This window comes from Artemia franciscana, chromosome 10, assembly GCF_032884065.1.
Source record: "Artemia franciscana chromosome 10, ASM3288406v1, whole genome shotgun sequence".
In the NCBI taxonomy this organism is placed as follows: Eukaryota; Metazoa; Arthropoda; class Branchiopoda; order Anostraca; family Artemiidae; genus Artemia; species Artemia franciscana.
In genome coordinates this window covers 8,667,127-8,682,678 of record NC_088872.1, presented here as the reverse complement: position 1 = coordinate 8,682,678, position 15,552 = coordinate 8,667,127, and the positions used below count along the sequence as shown (strand labels likewise).

At 34.9% G+C, this 15,552-nt stretch overlaps 1 protein-coding gene across 1 annotated transcript in view; it reads right to left on the bottom strand.

Moving 5' to 3' along the window:
- LOC136031741 (protein transport protein Sec24A-like) overlaps window positions 1–15,552 on the bottom strand; it is a 48,954-nt gene that overhangs the window by 30,343 nt on the left and 3,059 nt on the right. The window contains exons 2-3 of the mRNA XM_065711459.1: window positions 10,843–12,382; window positions 4,372–4,538 (exon numbers count right to left, since the gene is read on the bottom strand). Coding sequence (XP_065567531.1) covers window positions 4,372–4,538; window positions 10,843–12,367 — 1,692 coding nt within the window. The 5' untranslated portion in view covers window positions 12,368–12,382. The remainder of the gene's footprint in view (window positions 1–4,371; window positions 4,539–10,842; window positions 12,383–15,552) is intronic.

Below are 15,552 nucleotides of genomic sequence, written 5' to 3'. Positions count from 1 at the left end.
ATAACCCCCATGCCTTTTCAAGACCAGAACACAACTTGCGCTTTACTGAAAAAAACAAACAAACAAATGACCGTGGATAGTCAGTTTAATTGCTATATACTGACATTTCTTCCTTAAGGTTTTGAAATTTTTCATTTATGAAAGTAAGAAAGATAAACACATTTCAAACGTACTTTGTTTTCAGTGAAGCACAAATTGTGTTCTAGTCTTAAGAAGGCATATGGTTTATCAGACATACTAATGCTAATTTTTGCTCGTTTTGATTTTGACCCGGCTATTTATGGTAATTTCCTTTTTTGTTTTGAGTTTCACTTATTTATTGATAGTGATTTGTGGTAGTTTTACGCTTAGAAGATTATTTGACTTTATTTTTGTTCATTCTTAGCTTAATGGAGCTCTTTACTTTTCTCTGAAAAACTTGTCTTGAGGAAAAAATTTTTAAAATTAATTTCTATTCGTTTTTTATTGACATAGTCTTTTTCATGGAAGGAAAATTATATTGTATATCTTTTCAGTTTTCTTCTATAAGAATCCATACTATGGGTTGCTATGTGTATGTTATAGAAACTTTTTCAGGATTTGCTCTTCCTCAACCCCTCGCTCTTTACGCTAAAATTTGAAGTTTGTCCCAACTCTTTAATAACAAATCCTGAAGCGCTATATTCGTTAACAATACGAAGCTTTTCTTAAAAGTACTAAAAAACTTTAACATAAAGAGCGAAGTGTTGGGGAAGAGCAACCCCCCTCATATACGTAATAATTTCAGTTTGTTTTAAGTTTTAATGTTACTCCTTACATTCGGTTGACAAAACTTGTTTTTTTTATTTAGTGTGAATAAAAAACAAACAGAAATTAACTTAAAAAGCATTTTCCACAAAACAAGTTTTTCGAAGAAAAGTAAAGAGCTCCATTAAGCCAAAAATGAGCAGAAATAAAGTCAAATAACCTACCATGCTGAAAACTAACACACATCACCATCAACAAATAAATGAAACTCGAAACAAACAGAAATTACTATAAATATTACCAAGCCAAACACAATACGAGTATAAATTAACACGAAAAGGGCTGACAAACTCCATGCATTCTCAAGACCAGAACATATTTTGCACTTTACTGAAAACAAAATACGTTTAAAATGCTTTCATTTCTTTACGTTAATAGATAAAAAATTATTAAAACTTTAAAGAATAAATATCAGTGTGTTTATATTAAAATTACAACCTGCGGTCCTCTGTTGTTGTTTTTTTGAAAATGCAAATTATGTTTTGGTCTTAAGAAGGCCAGCTTAAGGGTTAAGCTGGCCAGCTTATGGGTTGCCAGCCCTACTCATGTTAATTGTCGCTCCTTTTGAGTTTGGCTCGGTTATTTACTGCAATTTCTGTTCGTTTTGAGTTTCATATATTTATTGATGGTTATTTCTGGTAGTGTTACACTATCAGCCCTACTTCTGTTATTCCTGTTATTTCATATATTTATTGATGGTTATTTCTGGTAGTCTTACGCTTGGAATTTCCGCTCATTTTCGAAAAATCTTTACTTTTCTTTGAAAAATCTTGTTTTTTGGGAAAAGGTTTTTCAAATTAATCACTTTAAAAAGCAAGATGTAAATGGACAATAAACAAACATACATGCATGCATACAGAGGGAGTATGTGTGGGGTCCTTAGCATCCATATGCATCCTGATTGTCAAAATAGCATGCCTGCAATATCTCAGGAAAAGTTAAAGGTATAAAGCCAAAACTTTCAGGGAAGGTTGAACCTAATCAAAATGAACTATATGCATCGCGGTTGTCAAAAGGGCTCTCAGAATCGGCTAATACTATTTAGTTGAAACTTTCAGGGAATGTTGAACAAATTCAAAACAAACTATATACATCCAGCTAGTTGAAATGGTGTGTCCAATATCACAGGTACGTTAACGGTAATAAGTTGAATCGTTGTAAATAATGTTGACAGTGATGTTGAACTCAATCACAAGACACTATGTGCATCCCGGCTGTCAAAAATGTGTATCTGCAATATCTCAGGAACAGATAATAGTATTTACTTGAAACTTTCAGGGAATGCTAAGGGGAATGCAGAAATTAATGACAGGATGCTAATTAGAATTAATAAATTAGAATCGGATGTACCAATTCTGAAACGGAAGACATGAAAAACTGGGGAAATACTCACTATATTAATCAACAACATAACTTTGGCAATCAAAAACGAACAAAAATTAATTTTAAAATACTTTCCAAGAAATAAGTTCTTCCTTATACCTGCAGAAACAAAGTCATATCACAATTCAAGTCGAGACGTTCAGAAAGAACTATCAAAGAATAAATAAAACCGAAACGAACAGAAACTGAAATAAATGATCATATTAAAAATAAATAAACAGGCAACGATGCAGATAAATAAACAAATCTTAAAATGAATATAAAATTACTGCAAACTAGATTTTGGCAACATATTGCTTCCAAATCCCCTAACCGCAAAGGTTCTAAAGCCTGTTTTGTCATTAACGCTTTACTGAAAACAAAAAATATTATTAACATTTTTCTCATATTTATAAAATTGAAAAATAAAAAAAGATTATAGTGAAATAAAATCTTGAACTAGTGAGATTTCCTTGGATTAATATCATCATATAGACATATCAAATATTTAATTTATTTTTCATTGATGTTTTGAAAAACTAAAGCAAACTGTTCAAAATACATGTAGTCCTCAATAACTCTCAAATAATGCAATAAGCTTTAGAACTTCTACGATTAGAGGATTGGTAAAGGGGCACTAGCTAAACTCCTGTTTGTCGTAATTTTAGTTAGATTTGGATATAACTTCAATATTCAATTTCATTTCTATTCTTTTTTAGATTTATTAATTTATCTGCATCAGTAATTGTTATCTTTATATCTGATATGATAGTTTATTTGTATTTATGTTCGCTTTGGGTTTCACTTATTCTTTGATAGTAATTTCAGGTCGTTTTGAGTTTGAATTGTGATAAGACTTTATTTATACTGGTATTAGGTTTATTATGTTCCTTTACTTTTCATGGAAATTTTTTAGTTCATTCACAGAAGGAACAGTTCCTGGTAGACCATTGGGGCTCATTAATGTGTATTTACTGTATTCTTTACTGTGAAATATATGTATGGATTAACATGGATTAAAATTAAGAGCTAAAAATAGATATTTATTCAGATACGATAATATACAATAAAGCAAATACATCATCATACACCCCAGAAGGCTCCATGACTGGGAATGCAGAAAGGATACTACAAGGATAATAAGTTGTTGAAAAATAATATAATATTAGATTTTTACCATCAGAAACTTTTTTTTCGATTTTTTTCTATTTAAAGGAGAAAATGCGTAAAAATTATCGTATTTAGCTAGAAAACAACAGCAATAATAATTTTATTTTTGCCCACTCTCTCAGAAAAGGAAAGTGGAGTAAAGCAAAAGAAGACAAATAGTTCAACACCAAAGACGTCCCTTCCTAGATTAGATTTAAAGACAAAAAGTCCCACAACATTTCAAACATCTTTTCAGAATTTCTTTCAGAAGATGGTATAATGTCAATGAACCATGAACAAATTTTGGAATTTCAAAACGAAGGCGTTCTTCTCAGACCAGATATAATACTGCTGTATTAGAATCTAAAACCATTATTTTTACAATTATATCAACTACAGCATAATTATAATTATTCATAAAAAATAAATAATTATTTATTAGTACAATTATAATATATATATTCATAACTATGTCCGTTAGTCTATTGGAACTAGAACGTTCTATTTTTAATTCCAGTCATGGTTGGTCTCTCCTACCTCTTTTGAAGTAAATTTAGGTATGAAACGTTCCACCTCCTCCTTCCTAAACAAGGCTTGTACAGCCTATTACCCAAAAAATGTTTTAAAGAAAACAAAACAAGCTATACAGAGAACTTAATATAATACTAATTCTGATGTTCTATTTGATCATTTGACAAAATGAATGATCGAGCGTTACAAATTCAAAAACGTTAACTTTCGAGAAATTCGTAAGCAAACTACAAGTAAGTACATTTCTTACTACCTTGGCAAATGCGAACAGTGAACAAAGACGTGCTATAGGCTCTTTTCTCCAACTCCCTTTAAAAAGTGTGGGATTTTTCGTTTTAAATCAAAACTACAAACGATTAAACTTTACACTACCTTCACAGTGGGTGAAGATGCGCTACAAAACTCTTTTCACTCTCTAACTCATTTTAAAATCGCAAGGTTTTTTTTTTTAGGACAATTGACATATCCTGTCCCAAAACCAAACCATAAAAAACCCACGTATATTGCGTTTTAATGTAGGATGCCGGTAAGGTCAGTACTTACAGCCAGTTTGGAAGCGGCTTGAAGTGCAGAGCCTAGACAACTCCCTGTGTTCTCGTACATTCCTTCTACATTCATCAAATCGGGTAGAACTTCGAGAAATTTTCGTATTAAATCTTCACAGTTAGACCTCTTTGCCAGTAAGCCCTCAGCTTTTGGTATGAAAATTTCTAGAAATCAAATTATGAAACATTATTCATAGAAATTGTATGTTTATTGCCGAATAAAAAATAAATCAATACAAAAGCATAATATAAAAGAAGCATTTTTCTTTCCAAGGGTATAATCCTCTGAAGACCAAAGGACATATTTACCTTCATGGTTTTTTGTTTCATTCCTTTGAAGCTCGCAATTTGGTGTACCGTATCAATATTAATTGAGTCAGAATACCATCAATTTCATGTACAGGGTATTAAATCTATCTTAACATCAAATTGGGTAAAACCCTTAAAAAATAACTCTGTGAAGTCTTATTTGGTAAATCATGCAAAATGTACTTCTTACAGTTCAAAGGGCAAAGAGCCCTTCCCCCCATACACACACAAACAAAGACAGAGACAAAAAACTCTATCTTCAAATCCCTTCAAAAGTGTCCCAGAATTTTAATGCTAAAGTTTAGCTAACATGTAGGCCTATTGAAGAATATTTACTTGAAAAAGATGTCTAGTTTAATGTTAACTTCCCCATTTAGTCGGCTCTACAAATTATTTTAGCCACTCGATAAGAATCTTCTTCTTATATCCTGGTGCTCTGTTCTTCCCTTCATATTGAAATGGCAACGTTTAATAATCCAACGTAAGACGTTATGTCAACCTAACTATAAGACGGCATGAAACACAAGGGCTTTGATGGATGAAGCTGGCGAACTTAAAAGAAAATAGCGTTCCAATGTGAAAAGAGCCATTTCAATATGAATGAAGATGGACCAACAAAGATGTGCTTTGGTGGACGAAGCTGGCGAACAGCTGAAAGGAGTCGTTGCAGTGGGAAAGGAGACATTTCAATATGAATGGAGATGAACCTATAAAGATGGGCTTTGGTGGACGAAGCTCGCGAACTTAAAAGAAAATAGCGTTACAGTGTGAAAGGAGCCATTTCAATATGAATGGAGATGGACCTATAAAGCTTTGGTGGACGAAGCTGGCGAACTTAAAAAGAAAATAGCGTTGCAGTGTGAAAGGAGCCATTTAAATATGATTAATGTACTTAAATGTAGTTGAAATAATAACAAAACGAGGGTTTTGCAGTACTGCTAAACATGTTTAATCATTAAATTAATACTGCCTTTTAAGCAGCAGAACTAAGCATGGAAGATTAAGATGAGATGGATCTCCCCTCCCCCAGTCATCCAAAACTATCATATGAAAGATGCATGCGTAGTTTTTAGACCATATTTTGGGTAGAAGTACTAGCAAACGTATGTGCACAAAAAATGTCACTCAATTTAAGCAAAACTCTTTATTTAAGCGTTTATTAACTCCTCATCTCCTCTCCCCCTGTTTTCCAGTACATTATGTTAGAAAATACAGGTTTTTAGGTATTTTTAGCATTATCTTTTGAGATAACAAAAAGTAAGTAAGTAAGATGGTACTAGACCCTTAAGGTCCGAACCGGCGGTGCTGATCTCCGCTTCATAGCCCTTCAGCCAGGAAGTGCAATGGGGGGTTGGGGCCCAACCATCCTGTGCTTTCGCACATCCCTCCTGCTTACCTTCCCCAGATTTCTCCAGGTACCCATTTAGAGCTGGGTCGACTCCGGCTGAGCAAACAGAGTCAAGCCACTGACCCCAATCCCAAACTAAATAACTGGTCACAGCTGGGATTGAACCCGTGCCCCTTGGACACAGAATTCCCACGCCAGGGACGGCTGAGTATAATTGTTCTTGTAAGAATAATAGGTATGCCCCTACATGTGACATACATCTACATTTTCTAATCAATGAACGACTCGGGGCATCTAAAAAGTTATACTTGTCCCCGACACTCCCACTCTCAGCTCTGTTTTACGCGAATAGTAACGTTTTTATGTTTCTCTCCACCCTAAACCTGCTTTACAAAAGCGCTACTCTCCCCCCCCCCATTACAGACTTGGTGGCTATTACAATGAAAGGTGGGAGGCTAATTCTTACACAATTGTACAACAGGAATGGAGCAAAAAAATATCCAATCAAAACATAAAATAAGGTCGCAGAAAACATATATAGGGAGGGAGGGGTTGACAGAGAGTATATCTAGTTTTAAGCCCTTTTCTGTGTCCCAATGGTCCCGCACACAATTCCTTGTACACAGTAACCAAGACAAAAGAAGTCCGGTGGGGAAACAGAGGTATAACAAATAAAAAAACATACTGTTTGAAATACAAATCGTTTTCAGTAAAGCACAATTTTCTATAGCCTTTAGATGGGTTAATAAATCGAAGGGGTCCCGACCTTATCGAATTTATGGCCGTTTGACTTGGTTATTCTTTTTAATTTGTATTCTTTTTAGATTTCACTTATTGATTTTTGAATGCTGTTTGTTTTAAATTGGACTTATAGGATTTTATTTCTCCTGGTTTTAGGTTTTAATAATTGCTCTTTACTTTTATATGAAAAACTTTGTTGGGAAATATCTCTTTAAATTCTGCACCAAATGAACTGACAAAAATTTTTAGAAACAAGTTGAGACATTATAATTTGTGCAGTGAAGTTCATAGCAAGCACTTCATCGGTTAACTATTCGATGTTCATGTCGTTGATCATAATTTTGTGTAGACCCATATACTGTTTTTAAATAAAAATTATAGAATATAAGTAGTTTGCTTTCTTTAAGTATTTGTACTTCTGTGTTAACACCCAACCCCTTCAAACCGATCCTCCTTCATATCTTGAAACCTTTTTAATACAATACCAGCATTAAGTATAAAAAATACCACACACAAATGATTTACCTACTGTATTTACATGTCTTAACCTATGAATGTGCACACCTGGCCATGACCACCATGCAGAACCGTTCGAAAGAGGGGGGCAACCGGGTCAGCTAGCTCCAGCGCCACAGCAGGGGGATTGCCCACTTTGCTCAAGTTTTCACTTTGATTCGGTTTTATTTGCTTATATTTGGGTCAAGAGAGGGGTGCTAAAATCAATTTTTCCCCAGTTGACTTCAAACTCTAGGAACGGCTCTGACACCATGGACGCTTTGACCTTCAATTATTATGGTGTTAAGACAAAGAGAAAACTAGAGATTATTATCCTATAATTCCGTGTTAAAAAATGGGCTTCAATTCTATGTGTTTATTTTCTTGTTGGATCTTCACAAATCAATCACATTATCTTTTAAGCGCATGCCAAAAAGATAAGTAAAATAACCTCAATTTCTACTCACTGTTGTATTGACCTGTTATTACAATGCCAAATTTTGAGTTAAGTTTCAAAAACAAAACTCATTGGGTAATTACTATTTCTACATTGATGGTTTCCTCTTTTCTTTTGGAAAATCTTTTATCACAGTATTTGTTTAGGATTTAAGAAGGAAATGAGTATTTTTTTCTGGAAAAACATTGAAACATCAATAAGCTCTTTTTTGTTCTCTAGAATAATGAAGTTACTTTAGAGTTCGTTTTTGTTCTTCTACTTCTGTAGGAAAAGAGCCCAAATCATTTAATCAAGGCAAAAAAGCTTATTTAAAATGCGTAAATACGTTTATTTTCTTAGTTAGATTTCAATTGCACTGGGAAACAATTTTAGGGCACTCAACTGAATCTTAAATACAAACAGTCATGATAAGCGTTATCATCTCCAAAAAGATATACTCTTGGGATAAAATTGAACTGCTATATATTTTATTAATTACATGTTGAAAGAATTATTTTTCACTACTTAAGTAAAATTGACTAAGCTGTCTTTGCATAAGATAAAAAAAAGAATAAGAAATATTTTTATTGCCACTTTAGCTTAAAATCAGTTAATTTTTTCTGTAGTCCTTCTGTATTCTGGCTGTATAATGGTGGGGTAACCAAAGAGTTGGTCAGATTAGATCAACAGTATCACCCAATATATAGGAACTAATAATAGAGGCAAAGACAAAAAGGAAAAACCAGATATTTAACTTCTTCACTGGATGAAAAATGTACCGTGTGTATCCTCTTTATAAGGTCTGAACAAACGAAAGTATGATTAGAGGTCAGTGCTGTACAAATAATTTGGAAGGATCTCCAACTTCAATCTTTGGAGTGTTTCTTGAGTTCACTGCACCACATGTGGGGACGCAATATCATAAAGCCAAAATAAACCTTTAGTCAAAATTCCTGCATAAGCAGGTTTTCAGAAAAGAGTGGGTCTGAATATAAGGTCTGAACAAACGAAAGTATGATTGGAGGTCAGTGCTGTACAAATAATTTGGAAGGATCTCCAACTCCAATCTTTGGAGTGTTTCTTCAGTTCACTGCACCCCATTTAGGACGCATTATCATGAAGCCAAAATAAACCTTTAGTCAAAATTCCTGCATAAGCAGGTTTTCAGAAAAGAGTGGGAACAGGCTAAACCAACAAAATAATTTCCAGACATTCGTCTCCTAAGTCGTGCAATCAAACTAATGGCAAAAAGACTTCTAACGCCCTTTTTCTTCACTATAGAGGTTAAATGGGATTTTTAAGGAAAATAAGCAGCTTATTTGAAGAGAAAGTAAAATGCATAGAAAATTGTTGTCCAGTCAGCAGTGAGATACCTGATTAAACAAACACAAACCAGACAAAGGTTATTAGTACTCAGTATTTTGCATAAAACATTTTATTTATGACAAATATCATTAAAAGTGAAATACTACTGGCTCATGGCCCTAAAAGACTTTAATTTACTGTTGACAAAACACCTCATTAGATAAGTAAAGCATTAATGCAGAGAAGGTTGGGGGCTCAAGAATTGGCCTCAACAAGACCGAGAAGATTTATAGGACGTTTTCTATCTGATTTTAAACAAGACTTACCCATTTCTCAATATTTTTGCGACTCAGTATTCTCTCCTCTTGACACTCAAAATATGAAACCTAACCAAAAATAATTATGTGTCAGAGTTAGATCTCAGTACAAATTGTGTAAGCTTTAATAATAAAGAAAGCAAGACAAATATATATTACCTTGCAATATGTGTTTGTTGCCAATAGCAAATTGATATGTAATTTTATGCATTGAAAGAAACAACTATTTTGAGGCCCAAATTTGTCTTTTTTAAGGAGGGGGTCCTTTGAATAAATTTTTGGGGTATGCTTCTCCACTACTACTTTATGTGTGGACATAGTTATAGTCATACCATTAACAAGAGGATATGGGAAACACTTCTTAATGAGAGGCATCAGAAGGATTCACCTTCCAGAGAAATTTTTGGTCTAAGTGTACATTTTTATTCATGTGTAATCCCCCCTATCCCACAAAAAAATCACAATCTCCTGCAAGGGGTTGGGCATGTGTGCATCTTTGGATGTAATCACAGACAAACACAGGTCCTAACAATAGGAGTATAATGTATGAAAACAAAAAAGGAAATAATAAATGAAAAGAGAAAAATCAAATAGGTGAAAAACGAGGATTTTGTCAGCCAGTAGCAAAATATAAGATGAAAATCAAGCAAATATTTCGACAAGGACTTCCGCCAAGTCGTCCTTAGTGCTCAAAAAAAAAAAATATAACCTTCTTAAGTGAACTCTACAAGAGGAGAAAAGACACTGAATCAAAAAACAAAAACCAACTTGAGATCAATGAAAGAGAAGGTACCAATTAGATTGAATAAGTATCCTTTGCCTTGCAACAAATTTTGCCTGTCTACAATTTTGGTTTTCATTAGATATGCAGACAGGCTGTCAATTAGCACTAAGGACGACTTGGCGGAGGTCCTTGTCGAAATATTAGCTTGATTTTCATCTTCATATTTTGCTACTGGCTGACAAAATCCTCGTTTTTCACCTATTTGATTTTTCTCGTTTCATTTATTATTTCCTTTCTTGTTTTCATACATCATGCATAGCCAGTATGGTCTTGGAACATAAGAGGGGTATAAATAAGGGGGGGGGGGCAATCAACAGAAATAAATACTCTCTAAGACCACAATGTTTCAATTTCTTTAGGAGAGTCTCCTCTATCCTCCCCCTTGTGTTTATCCATTATTATGACAAGCATTGGTGGGTATTTATAGGGGGGGGGCATAGAAGTCTTCCTAAGGAGAAGATGTCTGAACACAGAAAATAATGAATTTTTAGACCTTAACTTTGGGAAAACTGACCTTTTGATCAGTACTTTTGGAAATTGGGTAGAAATTAGCCAAATATCAGTCCAAGTTACCTCCTGATAAAAATTAAAACTGAGGCCAAAAAATACAATTTTGAGATTTCAGACCCTATTTTCCCAATGTGATATCATCCAATATCCTCCTTTTTTTTCTTTTTTTTTTTTTTTTTGCTCTTATAGTCAAAAGAAATTTCACAAAAAAAAACTTGACTTACCATCAATATCAGACAAGGGGATCAATTTTGGTTTTGTTGCTCCCTCATCCAAGACAACAAAGTCAATTGATGAGCTAAATGTAAGAAATGCAAATTGAGCTCGGGCATCACCTGGTATCCTGTCAAATTCTTCCAATAAAATCTTTGAAAACACTTTCAAATAACCAGAGCATATAGATGCCCTTGAAGTCTCCAACACAAAAACATATGTTGCAGGAGGTGGAGCTCTGGTCATATAATCACAAGGAGCAATATACTCAATAGTGGAATTTTGTGCTTCTGGTCTTCTAGATGGGTCACTCAAGTACTGCTTTGTTCCAGGGTCATATAAAAAATCCTCAGGGAATTCATTGGCCTTAAAACAAATATTGCATTTCCAGCGTCTCTGATCAATGAAATAAACAAAAGGATTTATATAAGTTCTACAGTATTTACACCTGGTAATGTTTGTTGTGGTCACAACTGGCAGTTGTTGCAAGTCTTTAAATGGATGTATTAAAATGCCTAAAGGGAGTCTAGCCTTTTCCAATATAGACTGTGTCTCTGGAATTTTCCTTAGTGTACATCTCATTATGTCACTACTACAGTTTAGTTGATTCAAATGCTCTTTTTGCAAATTAATAGCTGGTAGAGTAACTCCCTCTGGTGGCAACACATCACGAGTAGTAAGTAAGTCTATAGCTTCTGTCCCCCAAATTCTATTAAAACCACTTTGAGTAACACTCATCTGATTAAACTGGGCATTCAAAGAATTTTGGTAAGTCTGTTGCATTGAAGCATAATTTTGGGGATGCTGCTGACCAGAAGGCTGGATGGGTCTCATCATATTAGCTTGCATTGGACCTTGAAAACCATTCACACCAGGTTGCATATCTATGACTCCATTCATCACAGGAGGTTTTGAAATAGATGGTGGTTGTTGTGGTACTGGAAATTGCCTCTGTGACAGGCTTGGTTGATTAGATAGAGCACCAGGTTGCCTTGAAGGAGGGGCAGAAGGAGCGTTTTGGACTAAATTATTGTTTGGGAACCTTGGAGGTATAGGAAAGGGTCTTCCAGCAAAAGAAGGTTGTGCTTGCTTAATTGATGGAGGATTTACAAGGGGAGTAGCAACAGATGATGATAAAGGTTGAGTCAATCTTTGAGTTGGAATTCCTGGTGATCTGGAAGGTAAGCCATTATAGATTGGTACAGGAGGTGTCAGTGTAGGCTGAAGCATTCCTTGAATTGGTAGTCCTTGTTGTCTTGTAGGTAATCCATTATAAGTTGGTAGAGAAGGCAAAGGACTTCGTAGGGGGACTTGTTGATTAATGCTACTAGGAGTACTGGGTAATCTTTGTGCTGGACTATTCTGGAGAAGTTGCACATTAGGTGGTCTAAACATTCCAACTTGGGTTAGTGGTGAATATGAAAATGACTGAACATTTCCTTGGGGGGATACTGGGTTAAACTTCTTCTGTGGGGAAGAAGCATTTTGGTCAGCAGCCTGATCCTTTTTCTGTTCATTTCCATTTGAAAATTGCATACTGAAGGTTGATACCTAAAAAGAAATAAAATGATGAGAATACAAGGAATACCAGATGGTAAATTGGAAAATCATCACTGATTTGGTTTTTGGCAGCATTGCCAATTCCAGATTATTTTTTGGGGGGGGGTATATATCTCAAAATCTGAGGGAACCAATTTTTTAATGCACATTTTTAAATGAAAACACCAAAAAAGGTGTTATCCATGAAACCTAGGAGGGCTGATGCCCCCCTCCCAATTCAAACCACTGGCCTTTGTTCCTTGCAAATGAATTATCTCATTTTTCACAGATTCTCTTTTCTACTTCATTTACTAAAAAATATATCAGTCTATGTTTCCTATGGTATTAACTGCAGTATAGTGTAAAAAATTAGAAATGCTTGTTAGGTTTTTATTTTCTTTTTCTTTTTATTGCCAGAGATTATGTCTGTCATTGCTGAAGATAAAACAAATAGCTATTGGTATCCACCTGAACGTTGTAGAATGGGTGATGCAGTTCCTTTCAAGTGGAAAGCAAAGTTAAGGTATTTGAAGACAATGGGCACAAATTCTTCTCAGAAGTTGAAGTGGTGTGCCTCGGGGGACAATCCCAGGTCCAACATTGTTCAATGTTTTCACTAATGATGCTTGAAGAAATGTAAGAAATAAGATGAGCCTTTATGTTGATATTTCAAATATTATTGGCTCTACAGTCATCAGTTACACAAGCTTACATACAAGAAGACATGAATTTGATTTCACTATGGACCCAAGAGTAGAAACTTGAATTTAACATTCAGAAGTGCAAGTCAATGTACTTAGGGAGAAAGAATGTAAGGTGGCAGTACTATATGATAGAAGGGGATGGTTCAAGACAATTGATTGACTCTTTGGCAGACAGGAGAGATTTGGAAATTGTTGGTGATGATGAACTCAAATTTAACAAACATGCACAAACACCAATTGCCAAAACATCCCAGACCCTTGGCATAATCAAGTGCACTGTACACAGCAGAACATCTAAAGTTATGACTGAACTGTACAAGGGTCTTGTGCAGCCATTGCTAGAACTTGGGATGTGTGTTGAAACACTCCTGAACAAGGGTGATCAGCAAGAAATAGAATATGTCTAAAGACAGGTGTTGAGGGATGCAAGAATCTTGACTATCCATCTTGATTGAATAAGCTGAAGCTCCCCAACACTTGTGTACATGTTCAAAAAGGGATGTCATAATGACATATATTTGTAAAAGTGAAACCTTACATTATAGCTATTCTGCTCAAATGATGCACAAGAAAAGTATTTAAGACTCCTGATTCATAAGATTCTAAAAATTTGTAATACCATTTCTTAAAATTTAGTAGAAACTTTTACAAATGTTCTTGCAACTCATACTTGTGGTTTTCTGCAAGAGGCATGTAATGAAAAAATCCAATGCAAGCAGTTAAAACACTTGTGGATAGTGGAAGAAAAGAACACGGAGGCAATTGAAAGACAGATTTCAGCTCTTAAATTTCGTCAAAAATTAAGCAACCAACATCCTATTTAATTCAGAAGGCTTGGGAAGAAATCTCAAGAGAGATAAATTTGCCCAATAGGATTTGGTGTACACTGGACTATTTTAACAGAAAGCTATCCATGTAAGTGGACCAAATCTCACTATCCACTAAAAGGAATGTTTTACTATTTTGTGTTCCAACCCTTTTTTTGACAAACACAAATGTAGATTTGATAGTTAACTAAAATAGCCCAGCTTAGGCTATGTAGATCTAGACTGTGAATTGTAGCAAAGCCACAGTCATGGGGAAGATGCAATATCCTATGTCAGGGATCATACAGGGCAAACTTGTTTAAAAAATGGAATTAAGCAACTCAGACAATTTTTGTTTTTCTTTTACTAAAAATCTGTCCTTTTAAGGTTGTAAAGTCCTCAATCAAGAGACATGAGCATAAGAAGAATGCAGATGGACAATGATGCCCTAGAACATGCTCTAGCTACCATTGACACCACAGTTTCTTTTATAGAAGCTGGTGACAAATCCCAAAAAGTGTCGTCTATAGACATCATAGTGCAAGAAAAAAGGATATAAAATCTTAAAGATGGGAAGAGCCCCAAGATCAACAAGTTTCAAGAGGAACACATGAAAAGCTTGGTGACTTTTGGACATATGGGCTATCCCATGATAGCTTTTGACTTGAGGTGTTTTGTGAAGTAACACCTAGATTAACAGGGCGATAATCTGGCAGATTCAATGACAATTTTCCTGACATACAGTGGATGAAGAAATTTTTAGAGAGACACAGTGGCAGGCTGTCAGAGAGACCTCATGCAAAAAAAAGCTTGAGCAAAAGTGAATCAAGCTTCAGTTAGGGAGTTTTTGAGGAACATGCAAGACATAGAAGGAATTCCTCCTCAAAAAGACATGCAGTAGGTAAAGAACATTTTAGAAAGAAACAGAGGCAGACTGTCAGAAAGAATGACTTCAAACATAAAAAAAAGCTTTAGCAAAAGTGAATGAAGCTTCAGTTAGTGAGTTTTGAGGAACATGCAAAAGACATAGAAGGAATTCCTCAGCAAAATATCATGTACTATGATAAAATGAATCTTACTGACAAGTTGGGGAAGAAAAATGTGTTTGTGAATTGCAGCATGAAGTATCCAGAAAAGGTGATTAACTCCTCAAAAGCAAGTGTTTTGCTAATGATGACAGTTATAGCAAGTGGTATAGTGGTTCCTCCCTATGTGGGCTACAGGGTAATCCATTTGTATGATGCCTAGATCATTGGCTGCCCAACTGATGCATGGTACAATAGAACACAGTCTGGTTGATGGAGTCACTTTTGAAGATTCTTCAATAAGATTAGTTTGCCCAACTGTCATTGGCTATCTGAGAAAATAGTACGGATTGGTACAACCTCTCATCCCACCTGTCCCCAGAAATACTAAGACTATGTGATGAAAAAGACATTCTTTTCAAGTTCCTGGTACCAAACACAACTCATCTTCTATAGCCTCTTGATGTTGCATTTTTTCTCCTTCTAAACAAAAGTGGAGAGAAATTCTAGACATGTAGAAGATGGGACCAGGGAGAAATCTAAGTGCCATTGAAAAAATCAGTTTCCAAAGCTTCTAAACACTCTTCTCATGTTGATTGAAGTAAATGCTCCAGAAAACCTCTCCTTAGAGCTGGTTTGAAAAGTGT